At 36.2% G+C, this 21,333-nt stretch overlaps 1 protein-coding gene across 6 annotated transcripts in view; it reads right to left on the minus strand.

Moving 5' to 3' along the window:
• Nucleotides 1-9,102: 9,102 nt before the first annotated feature.
• The window catches only part of tcf4 (transcription factor 4), a 99,946-nt gene continuing 87,715 nt past the window's right edge, over nt 9,103-21,333 (minus strand). For 4 of the 6 annotated variants that reach the window (XM_077736850.1, XM_077736849.1, XM_077736848.1 and 1 more), the window contains 5 exons: nt 17,854-17,986; nt 16,013-16,163; nt 14,906-15,135; nt 14,358-14,499; nt 9,103-13,480 (listed from right to left, as the gene is read on the minus strand). In XM_077736850.1, coding sequence (XP_077592976.1) covers nt 13,432-13,480; nt 14,358-14,499; nt 14,906-15,135; nt 16,013-16,163; nt 17,854-17,986 — 705 coding nt within the window. In that variant the 3' untranslated portion in view covers nt 9,103-13,431. Of the gene's footprint in view, nt 13,481-14,323; nt 14,500-14,905; nt 15,136-16,012; nt 16,164-17,853; nt 17,987-21,333 lie in introns of all 6 variants that reach the window. The other 2 variants (XM_077736851.1, XM_077736853.1) reach the window with 1 other exon arrangement.

Consider the following 21,333-nt stretch of genomic DNA (forward strand, 5'->3'; position numbering starts at 1 on the left):
CATTAAGTATGAGCAGCATCTCATTCATTTCAAATGAGACACGCCAGCCGCTCCCGTTCTTAAAAAAAAAAAGAAAGCTTGCGTGTGATCTGTTAAGAGTTCTTCTCAAGTACCAGAAATCCTTCTATTTTCTATGTCCTACTGCTATTATGCACAAAAATTCTAATTGACTTGACCAGGCCCATTAGTTGTTATGCTCATTAAATATTGTGTCAGAGAACATTCTTTTGTCATTAATATGTACTCAAACATTTTCTTAACTGATTGATGCTAAATGTGCAAATTCTTATAATTCATAATATAATACCAGACAACAACAAAACTACAATAAAATGTAAAATGCAGTCAGTCAGCCTGTGTTAAATCTAATATAGAGACCCTCATATAACAACACTCAAGGTGTGTGACTCATAACTGTTATGTCACTCTGCACATTGGTGGAAATTCATTAGGTAAGCACTTTCGACTGGGAGAGATGCAGGTTCATTGACATATAACAAATCGTACACGTGGTCCATAGCAAACTGTCTTAAAAAGTCGCACAGTATTCACACAGTATTCCTTTCTTCCTGTCCCACATTCAACTTTGTGAAGTGAGGCTGTGTAAGGTACTTCTCAGTATTCAGTGCACACAGTAAAGTTCTCACGGTTCCCCAACAACAGTTTGGGGGTGTGCATAGGAACCAACATCAACCAGTAGCATACTGTATTGTGTAACACATACAATGGGCATCACATCCTTACCACCAACAAAAGAAAACTACAACCTGCCTATTAGTAATGTATTTATAATCTCCCTCAGCTCGATATACCATAAGAACAGTTGACATTTTTACAATTGTATATTGTTTCATTTTGTTGTTTAATTATACTAAAAACCAATTGAAATTTGTTTCATATTGAATTAATTTTAGAGATATGGTTTCCCACTGTTGGTAACTCCCCCCAAGATGACCACCACCTTCACAGACTACCATAAAAAAATCACTTATATTTTGCTTTTCCTTTCATCACATGCTGTAATTCTTAATGAGTTTATCACTAGTAAAGATCCAATCCATGAAATGGAAGGGTTGGCAGCAAATGAATGTTCTATAACCAACTGTCTTAAAAAATATGCAGTAATTATGTATTTAAAAAACATTTTCTTTGTTCCTAAAACAGTATAATGTTGGCATCTGCAGATAAAACAAAGTCAGATCTCAAAATGGGGAGCCAAAAACTGGTATTCGTGCAACACTCCTAAAAACTCAAGAAAACCACTTCACTGCATAATCATGTTTGATTAACAGTAGTACTACTAATGTACACTATACGGAGAGTGTCTTCAGACATGAATAAAAGATACGGTGTGAATTTTAAACTCTTTCACCTTTTGATCTTCTATATCATTTCAAAAAGTAGAACATCGACAAACAATAACAACAACATCTTTCTAAGCAGTGGAGCTCCCTGCAAGACTGGACCCACTCGGCCCAGTGACGAGACTTAATGAGTAATAAGCACTGGGTGACCACAGTTTTGGAGTCAAGCCAACACTCCCAGATGCCAAATTGAAGCCTGAAGGTACTGCATAATGCAAAACAACACTCATTAAAACTTGAAGGGGGAAAAAAAAACAAGGCGCTATAAAATGCAAAATTCACCAAGATGCATTTCAGGAGAGGCTTAGTGGCAATTCCAGATGAATAATTAGAACTCTAGCATCCATTAAGGAACGAAATTACAACTTGCAAAAATGTGTTTCATGACCTATACGGTGTGACTTAAGCTTTATGTTGAGGGGGATGGAAAGAACAGAAAAACAGGGAAAGAGAATATAAGTGACAGAAGAAAGAATTTCAGAATTATATAGGTATCCAATGTCAAAGGGGTGATGTATATTTTCATTTTCAAGTCAGGTATGTAAAGACAAATTGCTATAATCATAGTGATTTGCTTCTGTTGATGAGCGATATGAACAGCTTGTCTGCTCCAAAAGTAACTACAACTAGAAGCAGGAGGTTCCATTTGGATTTTAAATGACTGCAGGCTAATGCAAACACAACATAACAGGTTTGTGAAGCCCAAAATTATTCTTTATGACAGACAATGTAAGGTAGCTTTTTTAGTAAAGAGAGTACCTTATATTTGTGACTGTTCTATCACAAAAATTAGTGGAATATTGGCTTCACCTTAAGAGTATGCAATACTAAACACATTTATTATGAGAAAGCTGGGAAAAGCATTATTTTCTATCTCTACTTGACAATAGAAATCCAGGAGCGTAACAGGTTGAAAACATTGATAAGTGATGGACTACATTTAGAGTCCAAAGGATGAGAAGCAGAGAAAGTGGGTTTGACAGCATCCCTGCATATTTATGCTATCTATGAAAAAAAAAAAACACTTCACATTTCACAGATTACGAGTAAATCATTGTTTAAAAGTTAACACACAAGTACATGCGCACACACACACAATCATGAAGTATCACAAATATTTGGATGAACTCCATGTGATGTTAACAATCTAAACTATTTACCATGTGCTACCATTCTCCTCACACCCTCATTCTTAACATACCAAAATCATCCGTCCAACTTCCTACTTTCCCATAATTCGCCCTGGACTGTCAGACTGTCCCATTACATCAATTTCAGTTGGACTGTGAGCTCATTAGTTCTCTTGTGAGAATTTCAACAGATTGATATGAAAAATAAAAAAAACAGAAACAGTGATGCTACACGTAAGTGCGTATCATCCACAAATAAAATAGAGAAGTAATTCGTAACCCTGTGAACATTATTTGTTTTTAAAATAAAAGGACAGAAAAATAAAGAATCATACTCAAAATTAAGGTATTTCAATGTATAAAGTATAAAGTCTATAGAGGTCACCAATATACAACGCTGTATATAATAAATTTTCCAATATCTGCTTGTGAAAATTGACGTTGATTAATATTTTTGCTTCTAATTTTAAGATGTCACCGTATCCCTGAGAAATACTACTACAAAAAATGCAAAGAACACAATATCCGCTGATGATAATCACACGAGTTTTGCAGCTCACACAACATCTCTATTTCATCGTCATTTATGGTTAACGAGGGGAAGAGTGACATGTGTTCTTGGTGACTATACTGACACAAGAGCATTCTCCTACTCAACATAATTCCACAGTAAGTATTAATGATTGATGTGAAACAAATGCCACTTTAGGGTGTTCCTCATACCAGAAGATTTGACATTTGATGTATAATAGAAACTGGTGCAGCACATAATGGGTAGCTTGTTGAATAAGTGACCAGTTCATCCATCTTGGTACCACAACATCACAAATAGAAGTTCTACTTGACTACCTAACATCGAATCCAATTCAGTAGTACTGTGTGTCTTCAAGACCAATGACCTTTTTGACTGCAGTAAATCATACATCAACATAACTAAAACTATAGCTAGAAAAATGCATTTTTGAATATCATAATGTTGATTTAATTTTTTCTGCAGGTCGATCCATTAAGTGTACTGTAGGAATATATCACATGTTATATTATAACAAATAAAATGTTTAATCCTTGCCTGCAAAATATAGATTACAAACCCTTAGTGTTTTATATTCCACCACCATTAGAGGTCAAAGTTTAACCTTAAATTTAAAAAATAAGATTGACAAAGTAATTTTGGACCTTCCTTTTAGGGAAAAACATGGCATGTCAGTGTGAAGCATGTGAGAGAGTGAGTGAGAGAGTAAAGGAAGGAGTGACAGTGTGGGAGTAGAACAAGACCAAGAATGGAAAGAACAACAATATAGATTAGAGCACCATATAATTTTTGCAAAAACAATCCAATGTATGTACTACACTTGAGAATAAGGGTGATTTGAATATCTGATGAAAATAAAATACAATAAAATGGGTGTGTGAGGGCCAAGAGTTGTGCTTTCTTGTCAGTCTGGTTGGTTAACTGTCTGTACTGAAGTCAAGGGAAAGAATGTGGGCCCATTAAACACAATAAAGAGACAGTGAGAAATACTGTGGAAGGGCAAGAAAGGGTGTGTGTACGAGTAAGAGACGTGAATGACGAACAGTTCCTGCACAGTAGCAGATATTTCAGAGGTCTCTTAACACGTTTTGTGGATAAATATAATAACAAACAAGTTCACATTTAACCCTAATACATATTGGGACGGACCCAATGTCCAGTATGGTATGGTTATCGATTAATGTAATATGTTCACCAAATATTATGGTTTCTGTAGGTCTTATTCGGTTATGCAAGTGCAAAAAAATATGTACTGTGGCCCTGTGTTTGTATGAGCATTTGATATTTTCCACACCAATGCAAACATCTTAGTATTGTAAAACAACATTAAACAAATAGAGAATTGAGAGTGTCAATCAACAGTTAGTACTGTAAATTCCATACCATGTTTGACATACAGGAGCACTAGTGGGATCAACAATTTCCAATATTTTCAGGGTTCTGTATATCTTCAGTATTTACTAAAATTCATCACATTTTATCATAATCAGATTAGTTTTCCTACTACCTGGGAGTATGTATTAAGAGCCAAAGGCCGATTTTTAGATGCTAACAGCTGACAGTAAGTTGACATTCAGCATTCCTAACTTAGGAAAACACTTTCACTTGCATGACTGATTGCTGTCGATCATTGTGAGGACACCTAACAATGTACACTTGCCACCTGTAGAATGCAGCATGGTAGCTTGGGTCCTTGAAACACAGCGGCACGTGTCAGCTGTTTTATGACCGTAAGTGTATTGTGATTGTTTTACAGCCTTTAAAGATTCAATGTGAAGAGACACTAGACTTGTGTGCACAACTCTGTTTTTGCATGTTCTGACAGAACACAGTAATGAAATACATGTCAAAGAAAAAAAAGGAAGTGAAATTAAAACTGTGAAGTTTGGCTGCATTCTAAAGCCGTGACATGACTTGTCTGAACAATCCACTATATTCAGAATGATTGCTTTATTTTACAACTACTTTGACTAATGTCAAACAAACCCAGACTAGTAGAAATTGTGACAATATTCAGTATAATTAACAGCATTTGCATAAACTGTATGTATATATGTTCCAACCATCAGATACTCTTCAATTGTTCCCAAATGTATATAGAATACAAGGGCATATACATCATATTACATATATTAGGCCCTCACAATGCCTGTCATAAACTCCAGGGTTGTAAATATGGACTTGTCAGTACATGTGTGACTTCACGTGAGGTCAATTGTGACCCACCTCTATCCAGCTGAGATAAAAATATATATATTTTTTTCTTTTTTGTGCAGCTTTTCTTATCAGAGTGAAGTGTACAGAGTACAGTCAGACTCGCCCTTTTAATGCAATGGAGTTTAGTGCTCAGAATTTCACAACATACTATATTTAAGTCACTGATGAAATAGAAATGAGTCTTGAATTGTGTCACATATAAGATAATGGTTTCAATATTCTAAAAGTAACTTTGCAGTAGTGAATACAAGCATTGGTTGTTTACCTTCCGATGAACAAAAAATAAGCATTTGTGCATTCGTCGCACCGAATCAAAATAAACTGGATGTTTATCGCCATCAATGATACAAATTCTAAGCAGGTCGTCTTAGCTTGGACGTCTACTGTCAATGACAGATTAAGATACTAAGTAAAATGATGCACTTAAATATTCTTATAGTCAGTGAGGTAGACACTGTTCTACTTTTGACTTTAAAATGGCTCATTTTATCTTTAAAATGTTGTAGATTGGTTTAATGATGAAGAATTGATAATTGCTCGCCATATTGTGAGATATAGTTATCGTGAGGCTTGTATTGTAAATTGTACTGTATTGGGAGGTACGTATAAGAACCCAGCCCTAATCCATATATATGTATAAGTGTCAAGTAACTTGGAATCATCATCATAATTATCATTACCATCATTAAGCAGTTCTCCACCTTTAAGCAACCCAAATGAACAGTCCAATAGCGTTTTATTTTGAATGAAACCCCTGCATTGCTCATTATTTCACTATGCTGGCTGTTATGGCCTATGATTACAGTGCAACATGTGCTCACAACTTATTCTATGATCACAAATATCTAATGATCCTTCTTTCACTTTTAAAAACACACGATTGCCCGAGATACTTCCACAATGTTTGTGTGATACTTATTCTCCCAGATCGCTAATTCTAATTTGCCATAACCACTTGCAGACTTGTGGATCGCTGTTTAACTAGTTGAGAATCCACGCTGCTTTTGTCAATTCAAAAACGCGTCATCTAAAGACACTTGAAATCATCGCCCTTTAAAAAAGTTTCTTACTGAAGCGTCGCATAACTTCTTACCTGTTAGGGATCCCGTTGAGGTGCTGCGCTGCACACTGACGCGCTTCGCCGCAAAACTTGTCAGGAGTTTGCTTGGTGGGTGGGTCGCAAAACTACACCTGCGGCATTCCAACAAGGCGTACGTAAAGTTGCGCCTCCTTGGAGGAACGTGACGTCAGAGACGCACATTCATTGGTTGTCGCTCTATACCTGATAATAGGGGCAAAGGGGGGGAAAAATAAATAGAAAAGCGTATTTGCCTATAAATGCAATCCCGGCAACCCGGTGAATGAGTGGTTGGTGCCTTGGCCTCACAGTCTTGGGGTTGTAGGTTCGATCCCAGGTCAGTTTTTGCTGTGTGGACGTTTGTATGATCTCCCTGGGCTTGTGTGGGTTTTTTCCAGGCACTCTGGTTTGATTCTACATCCCAAAAACATGCAGGGTAGGCAGGTTGAACACTAAATTGCCCCTAGATATGAGTGTAAGTGTGCATGATTGTCCTTCTGATTGGGCCCTACTTTTGGCTGGTCACCAATTTAGGTTGTCCCCCACCTGGTGCCCATAGTTTGCTGGGATAGGCTCCAGCGCCCCACGCGACCCTTGTGAGGATAAGCAGTTAAGAAAATGAATGGAAAAAAATACTCACATATTTCCAGCGAACTATCTTTTGAATTACTTCTATTAAATCATAGGCTCCATGCTTGGCTGAATGTGTAAATTACAGTAAACAGTAAGAAATTAGTCACAATTGTGGTGAATTATATTATTAAGCCCAAAGGGTAGTCTAGAGGTGAGTTGTGGAGTCACCTGCAGGCAAGTGTTGGTTAAACAGTAGCAGGTTGCTATGACGTTGATCTGAACACAGAATGACTTTATGTTGCTCAAACCTGGTAACCACCACGCCTCACATTCTTCCATGCACAAGTTCAGAAACACACCCATTTGACAGAAAGACTGACACTATGGATTTCACACTGTGATGCACACAAAAGCTATTGATCTATGGCATTGGTGGCCAAGTCCGGACCTTGAGAGCCCCGATCCTAATGAGACTAATGAGACCTAATATTTATCAATTGCATTGAAAGTGTCCATGGGCTCACTAGGCCATTGAAGTACTAATACAGCAACTATAAATCAAAATGTACACATGATCTCATCAGTATAGTTTTAAAACAAAATCCCAAAACCCAAATCACTGTCACTCTCCATTTACTGAAGTCTTCTGGGTGTAACAAACAAGAATTTAAAACATGTTCGATGCATTAATTACATCCTTGTCAACAGCAGACAAACTAAGAGTTTTTTCTTCCTCTTTTTTCAACTTTATACTGTCAACAATTCCTAAATATTGCTGACCTAATACTATCTTTTAATCTGCAGAGTTTAACCCTAAGATTTGGAGAAAATGACACATTGTAGACTTTAGCTATCATGTGTGTCGGCCTGGGAATTGAATTAGCAGCATATATGCCTCGCACTTGTATGTTGAGATTTTCAATACCTGGTTCCAGGCTTCCTGTGAAGAACTGCCTCGTGAGGGGAACGTGGATGAATGATTTATATTATGTCCTCATGGCTTTTTGTTATAGTGGCTGCTTATGTTTAGAAAAATGATCCCCATTACATTCATTTTTCTTTCAGTGGTTTGAAGAATGCAGCTGTACATGTGCCTCTGTTTCATTTGTACTTCAGGGTGTGACTGGAGTGAAATTCTGAAGATGGGAGCGTCGCACAAAGACAACCTTTACTCATACTGATAACTCCCTCTGCTGCAATAACTTACGCTAGATAGCTGGCTGATTCATTTCGACAGTTATGCAGGAAAACAGCTTGTTTTTGTGTAATGTGCTTAAAAGTGCTTGGACAGTTGTTTTTTTTCCTTCTTCTTCTCGTGGCTTCATGACCTCTGCGAGCCCTTCCGCTGTTGATTCTCAGAAGTTGTTTTGGTCTTAACCTTATAAGAAACTTCACAATAAATTCCAGCAAATTTTTAAGCCACATTTTCAAACTGAAACGTACCCTGGTGTGATGGAATTTACTCCTTCAGTTTATTTAATCAGGTGTCTCAGATGAACTGGGCTGGAGAATGTTAGGATGTAGAATCATGATACAAATCCACACATATACTGCATTCAGAAATCTCTTACCTGGTGACATTGTACAAAAAGGTTTCAGTAAATATGCCTTGGCCTCAGCAAATAATTACCACTTCAATTGCCCCTTTACTGAAACCTCCTGGAATGATACATTTTTCATCACATCTGTCATCACTACTCGAGTAGAATTATCTCTGACTGTGCAAAAATGATTTTGAAATAGCAGAAATCAGCTGTGCATCTGAGAGGTCAGAAGGTCAATTGATGGTCAAAAAGCCAAACATGACTAATACTCAATGACCAATCCAATAAAAGGCATCGGGCATAATAATAATGCATTTTTAGCACCCGGAATACACTACAATTAAAATATGAAAGATAAACAATTTAATGTTGTTTAACACTACTTCCGCATTATTTATATAAAGGAAGACTTGGGTGATATTTCGTATTGATTCTTATTATAAGGCCTTGACTTTTTCCTAATTTTACCAAATTTCACTGAATTTAATTTCAAAATTTCAATGATATTGTATCACTTTATATGCACGTTTAAAATTTTAACAAGTATGAATTTGAAAATGCCTGTACAGCATTTGCATTTTCTTTTGTAAACAGTTAGTAATCAGACCAAAGTAATTGAATTTGCTGATTTTTAAAAATGTCGTGACAACACAGGACAATAGTGGAGATTTTTTGAATTCAACTCATTATTGCAGTAAAACTGGTACAGAGTAGCAGATTACAAAGCTCTTGGCACAGTCACCGAAAAAGAGAAATGAGATGTTTATGTACAACAAGGAGGGAGAAGAAATAAAAACACATTGGCTAATCAAAGCAGCAGGGATAACAAAATGACATCAACATGAAATGATATGATCATAAAACAAATAGAAAACATCAAATTAAAAGTTGCAAAAATAACATTACTTTAAAAACACATTTATTTTACACTGACAGATTCAACCCTAGCGTTCAACCTAGGTCCGATTCAAAGCAGCATGGCCTTTTGACACAAAAGTCAATTCTAATGACAAACATTAAAAGCAAACCAAAAATGCCTTCACACCATCTGAAATATTTTTGGGGAAATAGCTGATACGATTGTTTGCTGAGAATTTTTTTTCCTTTGCAATTTAAAAAAAAAGCAATGTTTTACAAAACTTGATCATGAATTTAGTCCCGTGAGAATTTCACTTAAAACTTAGAAGAAATAAATGCACAGGGGTCAGAGCAGGCCCATATCCAATGGTGTCATTTTCATGGCTTTCAATCTTTCTTTTGGTAGTAATTGTTTTCCCTATAAGACTTCAAGTAAGTTCCCAGTGTTTTAAGGTTCTTTTGCAACAAATCTGGCTATAATCCAATTTTCTAACTACTTTTTTTGCACACTTCTTTCTCAATCGAATAAAATCTGGCATGGGCTGGCTCTGACATAAATTGTTCCTGGTGCAAGTTCAGACAATGTTATTCCCACTTTGACGGGTCTTCAACTACAACAACAGTACCGTGTATCACTGACAATGGAAAGCTGACAAGTGGCTATCTTGACCAGACAAATACTATTTTATTAAAAACAGCTTCATCATCATCATTGTCACATCTCACAGGCAAATCCTCACCCCACTGAAATCTCACAGGAATCGTTTTCTGACTATTTACACCTTTATCTGCAAAAAAATACAATTACAATGGACATAGTATTAGGAGGCATTGGGATATAAACAAATACTGTCATCTTTTTTTGATCTTATCAGTGTTATTATCCTAACCAGCTCCAACATGATTATAAAAAAAAAAAAGAGTTTGCAAATTTCTTATCTTACAAAGATTTCAATATGCCTTTTTTTTGGAACACACACACTCTTGAAAAAAAAACAAGAAAAATGCCAAATAAAACAAACGAAAACATTCTAAGAACACAAATAACAACATCTACATGTAAAAATATAACTTTTACATAGACAATTTCAAAATATGGGTTCGGTTTGCTGTTTTTCGTTGAATACAATTTACAATGTCTGCTTGTTACTGCCATGATGGCTAGCAGTAAGTGTAGCTGTTGGACCTCTGGTGCCATTGTGTCCTGTGCAGGGCGCCATATTAGTCAGAGGCAGAGGTTGTCATAGCAACATAAGACATAACAGAGTCATTTTATGATTGGTAACACAAGGGGCCTTGACAGTTCAGTCATTGGAAAAATTAAACAAAAAATCAAATAAAAACAAAAAGGAAAATGTCACCCTCCTTATATATTGTATATATTTTTGTACATTTATATATAAATTGATCTATTCAAATAGATTATTTTTCCAGTTTCTGTGCCATCCTGTTGATTGATTAGGATTTTTAACCGAGTCAATATTGACGCTTGTCAGAGAACAACACTAATGGTACAAATTGTGTTGATTTTTTTAATTATTATTTCTATTTTTTTTCTTTATTTTTTTTGTAATAGACATGTAAACCAGAACATACAAATAAAATTAACAAGAAAATTATTTTCTTTAAAAATAAAAAATAAAAGGAGGAGAAAAAAAAGCGCTTTACAACATACAACCACACACGTTGTACTGAAGACTACATTGGCTCAAGGAAAAGCCCATCAAATATTGATAAAAAGCCGATCAGCTATATTACAAGAAGAGACGCGTTCACTGTGAAAACTGGGCTGAGTTCAGGATAATAATGGATGTCTTCCAAGGGACATGGAGAATTGGGGCGAGGGCTCATTTTGCTAAATCAAATGTCTGTCAGAACACGCTCTAGTTACACATAAGCATACAGCACATCAAATACACTTTATTTTTGTTTCTTTTTTTTATCCAAAATATTTTTTTTTGAATTTATATTTTTTTTCCACTTTTTTTCTTCTTTTTTTTTAAATTCCCAGGTCTGGTACAAAAACCTGACTGCATAGAACCTAATGACAAACAACAATTTTCCCTAAGCTTGCATCCTATGAAAGACCAGCCAGGTCCTTCTCTGGCAACTTCAATGATATGAACTCTAAAAAAGGCACTTTGGTAGACATGTGTATGTTCAAATTGCATCTCTGGGACCATTTTAAGGGTTTGGGCTTAGGGGGGGGGAAGGTTGACCTCAATTTTAGGGCTCATAAGGCATGGGTTAGCAGAGAGGGCAGCAATGTGATTCAGAATAAAAGAAATTGGGGTTTTAAAAATTGATAACTTGTAAAAGATGTTCTTAACTTTATTAATAACCAAAGTACTCGTTGGACGAAACTTTTACTACTATGTGGTTGACCTCTGTTTGACATTCAATGCAACCTGATACAAAGAATTCTACTGTTAAAATAGACTACAGTAATATGTACTCAGAATAATTTAGATCATTGTGATTATACTAAAAGTAACTCCACACTAAACATGGTTGTATGAGGAGCGAGGCTTAATCTCTGGAGTGAATTATTGAACTCGGGACTGCATAAATTTTGACACAAGGATGTTCTTCTATGAAGGGAAATGTATTGGCTCAATGTGATTAAGTCAATTCAATTTACAGCAGGAGGATGAAAAGAGCCACATGATTGGATGTCATCGTCATTGGGACTAAAAGTTTAACATGAGTGGGTTTAGCTTTTGGTTCTACTAAGAACCAGTCACCAAAAAGAGAAATTTATTCATCCACGCTTCCCTAGCTGCATTACAATTTTGTCAATTGACACAATATTTGTTTCCATTAAAACGTTCAATGGAAGTTGGTCCATTTTTTTATCTGGTCAGACTTACTCAGTACTAAGAGTTGAGTATTATTTGTGGAATGTGCATAACAAGTTATAAGATACACTTTGTTGCTCTGTTCTATTCCTATTTTTTCCATCCTGTGTCCATCTTTGATGCAAAGATAAAAGTTGGGGTGTTTTTGAAGATGTCATTATGATTGTGACAATTATTCACACTAACTTCCTATCAAATTTAATAGAAGAGTCAATATTATTTCATGATTTGTCCACTTTAGCCTCCCCATAGAAACTTCCCAAGATTAATTTCCATAGGCCCTCAGTTGATTAGTTCATTTGTATATACTTTTGTCCCAACGCTATTTGTGCGGAAGTGAGCAATAGGTTACTATCAGCTCAAAAAAATAATCAGTAGATGGTTATGTTATGCTTAAATAGAGTATTTGCATGAAATTTTACTAAACATCTGGAAGTTACTTTGTCCTGCATGAATACAGATTTTTTTGTAGAATTCCGCCTTTACTTGAAAACTTTCATAGTTAGAAAGTATTTAAATATTTGCAATAACGAAGATTTGAGCATCCTAAGAACATATTAATTTTTTTCGACTCATACCATACGCTTCAAATAATTGTGGCTATTAAGGAACTTAAACAGGTTTTGTCTTATTGTGTTTGTGTCGTTTCTCCATGTGTATTCATCTGACTATGTTGCACTGTCAGGTGTCTTCAGGCACAGCTTCATCCACAATGTGGCATAAATTTGCCATTCAATCAGACATGCTCAGACTGCACATTGTTGCAAAAAAAAAAAACCTTGTCAAATATTTGATATGTTTTGTTTGCCTCCCTTATTCCCTACATTGCTTACAGCGTGTCCAGTTGTTTTTTTCTATATATTTATACATATACAGTACTACACATCTTATTTAGAAGCCCAATGTTCTTTAAAAGTGGGAATGGTGGTAGTTGTAAAAGTAAAATAATTTCTTAAAAATGGTTGGTGGTGAATCCTTTTTCCCTTTGCAGTACCTTCACAATAAAGTCTCCCATGAACAGCAACTTGAATGAAGCCGTGTTGCATCGGCCATTGGATGTCTCCATTGAGTAGAAGTTCACTTTAGCTGAAGATAAAAAGCATCCCGTGAATGTGCAGTTTGTTTTCTTGATAGAGGGAAGAGGCAAAAGTGAAGAGGAGGATTAGAAGACATGAGAGGATACAAGGAGGCCCGTCAAATTGGCGCGGAGAATCTTGATTGATCTGGCTGAAGCAACAATAGGTTTGAATGATTGCTTGAATGTCATAGAAACACTGTCAGAGGAAGTGGTCACTCATCATTTTGATGAACTCTGGCACCTTGGACCTGGAAAGAGAAAAGACGTACTCTTACTTATATACATTATTGCATCAAGAATTAAGCTGATGGAGATGGTGTATATAGAGTAACTATGTATATACAGTAACTAAGTATATACAATAATTACGTATATGCAGAAAGGTGGAAAAGAGCTGAGGAAAAAGAAAAAAACAGGACCATTAATTACAAAAAAAATGAAAATGCAGGGTGTCCCCCAACTGGTGCCAGTAGTTAGGCTCCAGCACCCCCCCTGCGCACCCCAGAGAAGCGGTAGGGAAAACAAATGAATGAAGAAAGACAGAATTGCAAACACAAAGTTTCTCAATTAAAATAAAAACAAATAAAAAACAACAACTAATGATGACAGATTACAAAGTCACACATAAAATCACACTTACTGCCAATCTGTTGTTACAATGTACCCAGACCAGACTGAAACTAAATCATGTCTGGTTCTTTTTGTGCAGCTGTTGTATCATCAGCTCTGTAAACATTTATAATTTAGTCTTTTCAAAATCAATGTCAGCTTCTGAACTGCTTTCCAGACAAAGGAGATGAAATCTTACTCAAATCTCAACGTCCAATAAACAACATATTGGTGCATAATCTTTTTTTTTTTGCCTATTTTGAATTACAGTACTATTGGATCAATTTTTTATTGACACCATAAGTTGTTCAAAGGTCCATAAATTAATTTGGTATTAATTACATTTATTATACTTAATTTTTCTTGTTTCAGATTTTCAATTATAAGCCGAAAATAATTCTGGATATTTTGACAAATATATTAAATTTGCCTTTGAGTTGAAGGTACAACAGCAGATTAGTGAATAAGTGAAATCTTCTGACCATTAACAGGAGATAGGATGATGCTGCATTTTACATTTGTCCCAATGGGTTCGACCCATCACCCATGGCGGCATGGTGTGCTGCAGCTATTGAGAGGGGAGTGCCGTCTGATCCCACGGTGACCTTCTCCTCTTCACGACGTTTCAGGCAGGCTGCCTTCGGGTTCAAGTTTCTCTCTGGGAATGAGACGCCAAATACTGTTAGATGGATTGTTTATGCTAAAATATTCACCTGTCCCGAGAATCAGAAAGTCTACAATGGTGACCTTGAGCCAAGAAGGAGCATCATGACGAAAAAAAAAATCCATTGCTGCCCTCTCCTGGTATTGTATGCTTTTATCCACCAAAAATATTAAATTAACTTCCTTGCTGCTGATCCTCACAAGGGTTGGAGCCAAATCCAGCTGACTATAGGTATTAGGCAGAATACACCATGGTAGGTTACCACTAAATCTCATTAAGAAAAACGTAATATTATTTATTAGGAAGCAGATTTTTTTTTATCATTATTATTTTCATAATACATGAAAATCCCAAATGGACCATGATGAAGACTGAGAATATCAGATGACAAAACACTGACCTCTGACTTGCTGCTCCAAACTGAGGATAACCGCCACAGCCTGGTGAAGAATAAGCAACTTGGTCTGCGGTTTATCACTCTTCAAGTGCAATTGGACCATCCTGCCGAGTTCTTTGAATGCTTCGTTAATGTCGCGTACTCGCAAGCGCTCTCGAGCGTTATTGGCCATTCTTCGTTCCCGCTCCCTCTCCATCTTCTGCTCTGGGGACAGGTCCTCATCATCGTTGTTGCTACATGGGCCAATGATGGGAAGAAAAGGAAGTTGGGGGATGTAAGGGTTAGGGATATGGGAGTTAGATTTCGAAAAGGAAGGTCAGTTGCAAAGTTTTCTTTCCACCAGGTGAAAAATAATCACAGTTCATTTATTGCTTGGAGGGGTGAAGCTTGCCGAGCTGCATTCTGGGATGAAAATATTTAAAATGTGAATGCATCAAATTTTACCAATTAAATGTCAGGTATGTAATCTGAGTCAAAGTGTGATAGTGTGTAATATTGTTCAAAATAACAATTTCAGTTCAATGTATCACAATTATAGTTTGCATTGTTTGCATAAAGTCACAACTTTAGGTGCTAATTTCCAGTCCCAAGAATGCAACACAGTTCTTTGAGAAAATTGAAGGTGGGTTCTACTCTGCTGTGTGAGAAACAGTTAAAACCAGGCTCAAGACCGTGGAGAGACGAACAGGATCAAACAAGAGCTTCTTGTCCACCAGAAACCTCTGTTTTATCTCAACAGTGCTGCTGTGTTTTTCTGCCAAAAGCACTGGCTTAACTCAAATAAATTAGCAGTGGCCATGTTTCCTCAAAAAGAGTTGCCTGGTGTTTTTTGAGCTAAATGCTTCAGTATTAGTAGCTTTATTTAGCTGCTTCTCATCACAACTTGGTCACTTCAACAAAGTCTGCAGGCTGGATTCCACAACCACTCACTAATTTGAACCCGTCCTTGTTAAAGTCTTCACTAAAAATACACATCATGTATTTTTAGTTTTCAGAAAACAAACAAGTTGGGATGGTTTCTTAGAACTGAGATGATTTTAGAAACCAGCCTAAGGAGAGTTTTGATTAAAGCGACCATCTAAGAGGTTGGCGGGTCACCTAGATATTGACCTATCAATTCCTTTGAGATCCTTGCTGTCAAGATCTTCCTTCTTGGGGTCCAAGGGTTTAGAATCCAGGAGGTTTTCGTCTCCTTCGTCCTCAGATTTGATCTCTGAGCTGATGGAGGACGTGCTCTGGCCTTGAAGGCCTCCAGACAGAGCTGCAAGAGGAAAACAAAAAGATGCTCATAAGAAAGTACCAAAGAGTGGGTTCATAATAGCAAAAAAAAGCCTGATTACGGAATTATCACAGCAAAAGCAATTTTATTTTTTTAACTGGAAATTGCAATAATAATACACTGTTAAACACGATCACGATATTACGTCTGACATATTATTTATACTGTTTTAAGCACACAGTGATTTGAATAGATCAGAAAATGTACATACAAATTTGTACTTTTTATGGTTAAGGAATATGATGGTGATACGATCAACACTTATAGCGAGATTGATTTGTAAATTGTTCACAAAAGGAGAGTCGCACAATGATAATTGGACTGCAAGTTGGCGGAATACAAGCTGTAGTGCAAATGTAAATGCGACTCCAGCCTCCTGTCTGTCTCTCTTCTCAGTAGAACAGTAAAGTCTTTATTTGACGTCTGTATGGATCGGTAATTGGGAGGCTGCCAAGTTCTCTGTCAACACAGAACAGTCTCCTCTGTTCCCACACATACACCACCAACTGCCGGCCATTTTGAATCTCCGTCTGCCTGACTGGAGGCATTTTGTGTTCACTTTGAGTGACAGCCTGTGTTTGGCTTGCATGTGTGCGTCAGTACAATTACTGTTAGTTTGCGGACAAATAGATGCATTTTTAACTAGCTTCATGTGATAGTGACTTTTTTTTTGCTTCTAAATGTTTGAATGAACTCAGAAATAGGAGGAGAAAGGACACATTTGTACATTTGGGGATTTGTGCTTGTTAAAATGGATGTGGTTTTCCCTTAAAAAAATGATTTGGACTTGCTACTGTTATTTCGTAATGGGCCAATAGTCCGAAAAAGAAACTGAATAAATGACTGTTTAGAATTCTGAATATCAGTATTGTTGTAGAAGTACTGCATTTTTCTTATAAAAAGTGGTGTACTACAATATGTACTTGTCACAAGCTGAATAAAGTTTATTGGATTATTTTAAGCAAAAATATAATGACATTTTTAAGCAGATATTTAGAGTTAACCGTATTTATCTGCCTTGTGAACATTACATAACATTCCTTTTCATGGCCTTGAGCACCTCCGATACATTGTGTGTGTGTTTATGTCGAAGTGAGGGGCAATCTCTCCTTTTTTTTCCGCCTGAGAGTGTGTTTCACTCTCTCTCAATGCATTACCCACTTGGCCGTGGATGCTGCTTGCTGAACTTTGCTGCCAGCAAATTCATTTGCAGCCTTTAAAAAAGAGCTCAGGGCTAATTTGTTACACATTGCACTCATATATTCACTTCCCTCCTTCATATTCATACCATATATTTATTTAGTGTTTTAGTGCTCAGTAAATGTGAGCTTTGCCAGCTGAGAACTAACTTAATGCATCTGCTTTCTGCCAAAATGATTTAAGTGAGTTTTTTGTCTCCATTCTTTACGCTAAATTAACTTATTATACATCTCCATTAGAAGTATAAACAGCAAATGTAGTATCATGTTTTCATGTAATTTTTTTCCTGTTTTCTGGATATTCAGCAAACATGACTGTTCATTTAAAAATGGAATGGTAGTAAGTCTAACTGTTAATTCATGTTATTAATATTTCTTGACAGTTAAAATGCCAAATATAAAAGTAAATATCATTGAAATATGATGCTTAATGGGTTAGTTTTCTGGTATTTTATGAGTATATTGGGACTTACTGCGGTAAGGGTCGGTTTGGCTGAGGTCTGGCGAGGTGGCTGACTGAGCAGGCAGCTGGGGCACTTGACCTCCCGTCATCGAGTGGCCACCACGTAAAGCACCCATGCTGCCGTCTTCCCTGTGAGAGTTCACCTGTGGGACAGATGAAAGAGGAAAACTAAAATGAAACAACTGACCATCGTGCTAGAAATGCCTATGTTCAAACCAGTAGCACCAATATTTATTTAACTGGTATCTATTGATCTCAAGTTAAGTTGACACCAGTAAGTTTGAAAATGCATTAATGTTTGTTCGATGTATATTTGTCCAGAGCAACATGACACATTTTATTTTTTTTCCATATATAAAGCACACTGGATTATAAGGCACCCCGTTTATTTTGGAGAAAATGTAAGACTTTAAAGTAAGCCTTATAGTCGTGAAAATACGGTAAATATTTGTGTTGACTCTGTGTCATTAAATGCAATGGAATTTGTTGATTTATTATTGAGTTAATATGATTTATTTATATATTTTTTGTATACATCCATTTGTAGGCCGACTTTAACCAAATAGAGACACTAAATTTGCACATTTGTAGGCCCCAAAAATCTGCATCCATTCATTTTACTCATCCGTGTAGTAGTTCTATTCTTGGCCTGTTGAGGGCATTATCGGCCTTTCTAAGATCCTAAACTTCCAAGGTTGCGTATCCCATCATATCTGCATGTCATGACATGTATGTTGTCGATTTGTGTGGTCTGTCATTGTTCTTTGGGGTTTGCAGGGGCATACAGTGAGTGAGTGGGGTGCATGCGTGTGAATGAATGTGTGTGCGTGCTTGGCTGAATCCTATCCATCTGTCGGACACGCACGCACGCGCACGCACACGACAACAACAACTGACAATTATCTTAATGCCCATATGTTTGATTGTGGGATTTCTAATTCCCAGGGCACCGAGCAGTTTCCAGCGGGGGCTCTGTTTTGGCATGAGATGGGTTCTCTTTAAGCGTGTTTTTTTCCATGTGTGTGTGTGTTAGGTGTGTGGATGGCTTTATGATGCCAAGCATCCTTGTCAGCATCCTTAAGAATGGTCTTAAAGTCTGTTTTGTAAGAGCTTGCTAGATGTTTTACTTTGAAAAAAAATCAACAAAACAATTATGATTTATGAAGTATGCTCTATAGGAATGTACTTCATAATGTAGGTGGCACGATTTGTGTGTGAATTATCTTGATTTTTGATAACCATGCGTGCACAATATGAGTGAGTAAAAAAGCAAAAGTTTAAAATAGAAAGATGTAAAGTGTATGTTTCTTTTGACTATACTAAAATCTACTTTAATAAAATACTTTATAGAGATTATCAAACAATGTAATGTGAATTTGAAAAGGAATTGATACAGTGTACAGAGTTCATATCTAATTATGATATAATGTCTTTAAATGCTGTAATTCTTGTTGCTGAATGATTGAGTCACTGAATAGTTTTTAAAATTGCAGTTATTATTATTTATATAATTATTATGTGGTTCTCTGAACCACACATGCACAGCGTACATACTGAAAGTGCCAAAAACATATTCATTTACTGTGATTAATTTAGTGGCCAGCAGTTGAAGCCTTAGGGGTAGTTGCAGATGTTATCCCAAGGGCAGAGTTGGCTCATTGGGCAAACCAGTCACTGAGCGTGAAAAATGGAGTGTTGAAGGAGAAAATCAGACCATTTTGGGAGACATTTTTGAATAATAATCATATTAACAAAAATTATTTTAATTATTTCTTTTTCAAAATCACAATGGCAAACCTTTTTAGCTTTATAGTAGACTCCAAAATAAAATCTAGCCATTACATTGACATCTAAGAACATTTCTGTATTGTTTTGAAAATGAATAAGGATTATTCATTTTTTTTTTCTTTATCTTTTAGGAAGCTCACATTATAACTCCTGTGTGAATAAAGTTGCATTAAAAAAACAAATCTCTCTGTCCGATTGTTAATCCCACTGGCTAACGAGGTCTTGCCAACCACATGCCAACGTCCCCTCTCGCCGCGTGCGCAATATATTTGGTCACACAAAATGTCGGCCATGCGTCGCTGGGCATGCAGAGTGTTATTCACTATTAGCGTATATTGCTTCCCATCTGTCCACACATACATTTGTATGCTCTTTTATTTAGAATTCGACACTCATCGTTTTCTCTATATTTTCTTCTTCCAAACTCTGCCTTTCATCATTGTCTGGCTTCTCAATGTAAAATGGCAGGGAAGAGAGAAGGAGACGGTGGCGTACATTTTTAATGCAGGGCTTTTATATTTTAACGAGCCTTCCTTCTCTCTTCCTTAATTTAGTGCAATGAGGAAGGGAAGATGAAGAGACAGACGGCAGTGAGAAATATAAATAAATTACACAAACTGATCTGCTGCTTGAGGGATGTGCATTGCTGCCATGAATTGGAGCCACACCCGCAATTCCTATCATTCAGCAGTCTCAAATAAGACCCCCGAGTCTGCTTGTGTACCTCGACTGAATGGAGTTGTCTTTGAGCTTTTATTTAATTTTATTTTGTTTTTATTAAAATATCAGCAAGTAGCAGTTAATTGTGACTGCCTTTAATTTTGGACAAAAACTTCAATCCAAATCAGGGAAGTTTAAAAAGCATTTATGACAAATGAAAGTGGCCATGTTAAAAAAAAGAGCTAGAATGAATCATCTTTGTGATTAAACATATACAGAGTATGATATTAAGTTACTTAAAAACTCCTTTTGCAGTGATTTTTTAAAAATGTATTTGTTACTCGATATTTGTTCAATTTGAGACTCGGAGCCATGTTTTATAAGACAATTAAAAAGGTTGTTCAGGTTAATTAATATAATGATTTGCAGAAATATATGATAAAACAAAGCATGTTCAACGAATGCAACCTACATTTCCTTATAAATATTCATTACAAATACAAAGGCTTTAGTTGCTTAAATGGAAATATTACCATAGCTCAGGATAAAGAAATATAATTTATTACCAGGAATTAAGTAAAGCAAAAAAGTGTTCATAGTATGAACAATAAAAGCTCTGCTGTACTTTTTTTAGCAAGTATAACTGATTGACTTAATTTAAATTACAAGTGTCAAGTGTCAAGTGACAAGTGAATGTAAAAAACTATTTCTAAAAAAGAAAATGTGTCCGACACAATTGCTTCTATGGTCTTTTATCAAATTTGAAACAATCAGAGTGTTCAAAACAGACAAAACATCAATGATGTTTGCCCTACTATTGTTTTAATTCAGAATACTAGAATTAAATACAATCTAATGTGTGTTTTTATAAGGTTTTTGTCAGCAATTCTTCTCAATGATGGTGTATGCTCCCACAAGACCTGACAACCAGCGTAATGTATGGAGACTGGGCATGTGGCTATTTTAATTATGAACATCTCACATGTGCTTTGATTTAGAAGGGCAATGAGATAAGGACACACATGGAAATGATCGGGCACTT

Source organism: Stigmatopora nigra, chromosome 17 (genome assembly GCF_051989575.1).
Source record: "Stigmatopora nigra isolate UIUO_SnigA chromosome 17, RoL_Snig_1.1, whole genome shotgun sequence".
Lineage (NCBI taxonomy): Eukaryota > Metazoa > Chordata > Actinopteri > Syngnathiformes > Syngnathidae > Stigmatopora > Stigmatopora nigra.